Here is a 2,317-nt window from a genome sequence, read left to right on the forward strand (position 1 = left end):
ACATATCTATCTTATATGCAAGGAAGGGAAGTGAAAAAAATAAATAAGCATTTTTAATATAAATGTTTATTAATAAGTATATGTGTATATGTATATTTTTATTTACTACAAGCATCGTAAAGTGCATCATTTATAGCGCATATTATTAATTCACAATCTATGAGCAATTCGCTGTCAAATATATCATTTTTATGTATCGCTTTTGCAGCATCGCTCGCATTACGGATATTATTACACTCTAACAATTGTTTAAATTTTTCGTTTACAATATGCGTATTTTCGCACAATCAGTAATACATATGATCTATACATTTTTCAAAGTCGAATAAATGTATTAGAGTGGTTGGATTCATATATAAAAAATTATTATACAAAGTCATTTATATAATATCCGAATCAGATATTTAATAACATTGATTGTCAAATCTCGAATCTGCAATGGCGATTGAAGCATCTGTAGAAGTCGTTCAATGTCCGCACATTTCTGCATCAGCGATTTCTACATTTCAAAAAGCAAAACTATTTGATTGCCCCGATTATCGCCAAGAGCCAATTGCACGTAAGGCACAACCCCAATGCTTATTCCAATTTCTAAATAATTGTAAAATGTCGGGGTTAAGGCATATTTTCTGCCAAGTATACGAATTGCGCGACGAGGCTCGGATAAAACACTGTAAAAAAAAGAATATTTTAATAAATTTATTTAAGGAAAAATATAAAATGTTTTAAGATAATCGAAACTTACTTGTCACATTCCTTCTTACACGACGGAATTTTAAAGTCCTCAATCGGAACATAATAATTCATACTACTTCCTTCAGTGGAGCATTTTTCTAGGTTATGAGAAGTAGAGCGTAATGTAATGCATATATGTGTCTTCTTCTTCTTCTTCTTCTTTGGATTTTTTATGGCCATGTCCGATCTAGGTGTGACCAAGACATTCGGGCTATCATATATGTGTGTGTATGTATCAACTTATCGATAGGAAAACAAAAAAATATATATCTTTTTTCTTCTTTATATTTTATATTTTATATGCCATCTTACATATATCTTATATATTATATTTTTATATTTTTTCATATGTTAAAATTTGTATTAATTAAACGACATTGTCCTCGTGTATCCAAGAATTGTGCGATTCATCGAATCCCAGCCATTTTACGTAAGCCATTTCACGACAGCCTCGTCACCCCTCCTGCGCAGTACTTTCTCCACGAGATACACGTCCGGATAATTCGCGCGACGCAACTCGTACTCATAGAACGCTCCAACAATGGATTTTCCGCGATAGTCCTCGAGTAAATAGGTTACGGGATTAGTACGCTGCACTTTAACAATCTTAAACACCTCGATGGTCTAATTCGATGTATAACCTTTCTCAAAAATTGTTTTGTATTTGCTAATGCGTACTAAATCACCTACTTTGAACTTTGCCGGACCCACTATCTTTATTGCGCTATACGTAGCCAAGAGTCTTTTGGCGATCGCTGGGGTAACGTCGACGGGTCACATATCCGATCGTTCGATGCTTGCGCGCGTTGTGATCCGACTCAGTCGCGACAACTCGTCCACTTGTAAGTTCCATTGAACGTAAATATCTTCCACATATCAACGTGCGATTGAATCGTTCGACGATCGATGCCTTCAATACCAAATACGTGGAATAATGCTTGATGTCGTGTTTCTTCATGAGACGTTGCACGTCGGTATTGTAAAATTTCTTTTCCATATCGGTTTGCATGATTCTCGGATACCTCTTACTATCTCGAATTATCTCAGTGATAGCATCAGCCGTCTCGCTTCTGCCTTTATTCTTGAGCGATACGGCCCACGTATATTTGCTCAACACATTAATGATGGTAAATATATAATGGTGGCCTCTGTTGAAACGCGCGTACAGATGCATTTTGACAATGTCAGCCTGCCATAAGTCGTAGTAACCCCGCACTACGACGCGTTTTCGAGAAAAATTTCTTCTCGCCAGAGCATGCAGTTCCTCGAGTCGTAGCTTCTTGATATTTTTATCGGATTTTAACGATGTCATGTTTCTAGCTGGTTGGCACGTAATAATATGTGAGAAAGAAATTACATTATAATTTATATCACTAACTTTTTTTTTTAATTATTCAATAGTCATTTATTTCAGTTCATTGTCATTTAATAGCCGTTCTTTGTCATTCGCTTGCCGTTTAGAGCCGTTTATTAGCTGTTCGTAATTTAGCCGTTCCTGATCGATTTTTGAGTCATTTGATAGCTGTTCGTTAGTTATTCGACAGTCGTTTGGTAATCAGCCGACAACCATTCTTGAATCGTT

The 2,317-nt window shown here is 35.8% G+C and overlaps 1 protein-coding gene across 1 annotated transcript; it reads right to left on the reverse strand.

Annotated features, from left to right (window-relative positions):
- Window positions 1-1,161: 1,161 nt before the first annotated feature.
- On the reverse strand, window positions 1,162-2,047 carry LOC126850601 (uncharacterized). The gene is made up of 2 exons (XM_050593742.1): window positions 1,466-2,047; window positions 1,162-1,359 (listed from the first exon to the last, which is right to left on the reverse strand). The coding sequence occupies exons 1-2, from the start codon at window positions 2,045-2,047 to the stop codon at window positions 1,162-1,164; spliced, it is 780 nt and encodes a 259-aa protein (XP_050449699.1).
- Between the last annotated feature and the right edge of the window lie 270 nt (window positions 2,048-2,317).

The sequence above is a fragment of the Cataglyphis hispanica genome, chromosome 6 (assembly GCF_021464435.1).
Source record: "Cataglyphis hispanica isolate Lineage 1 chromosome 6, ULB_Chis1_1.0, whole genome shotgun sequence".
Lineage (NCBI taxonomy): Eukaryota > Metazoa > Arthropoda > Insecta > Hymenoptera > Formicidae > Cataglyphis > Cataglyphis hispanica.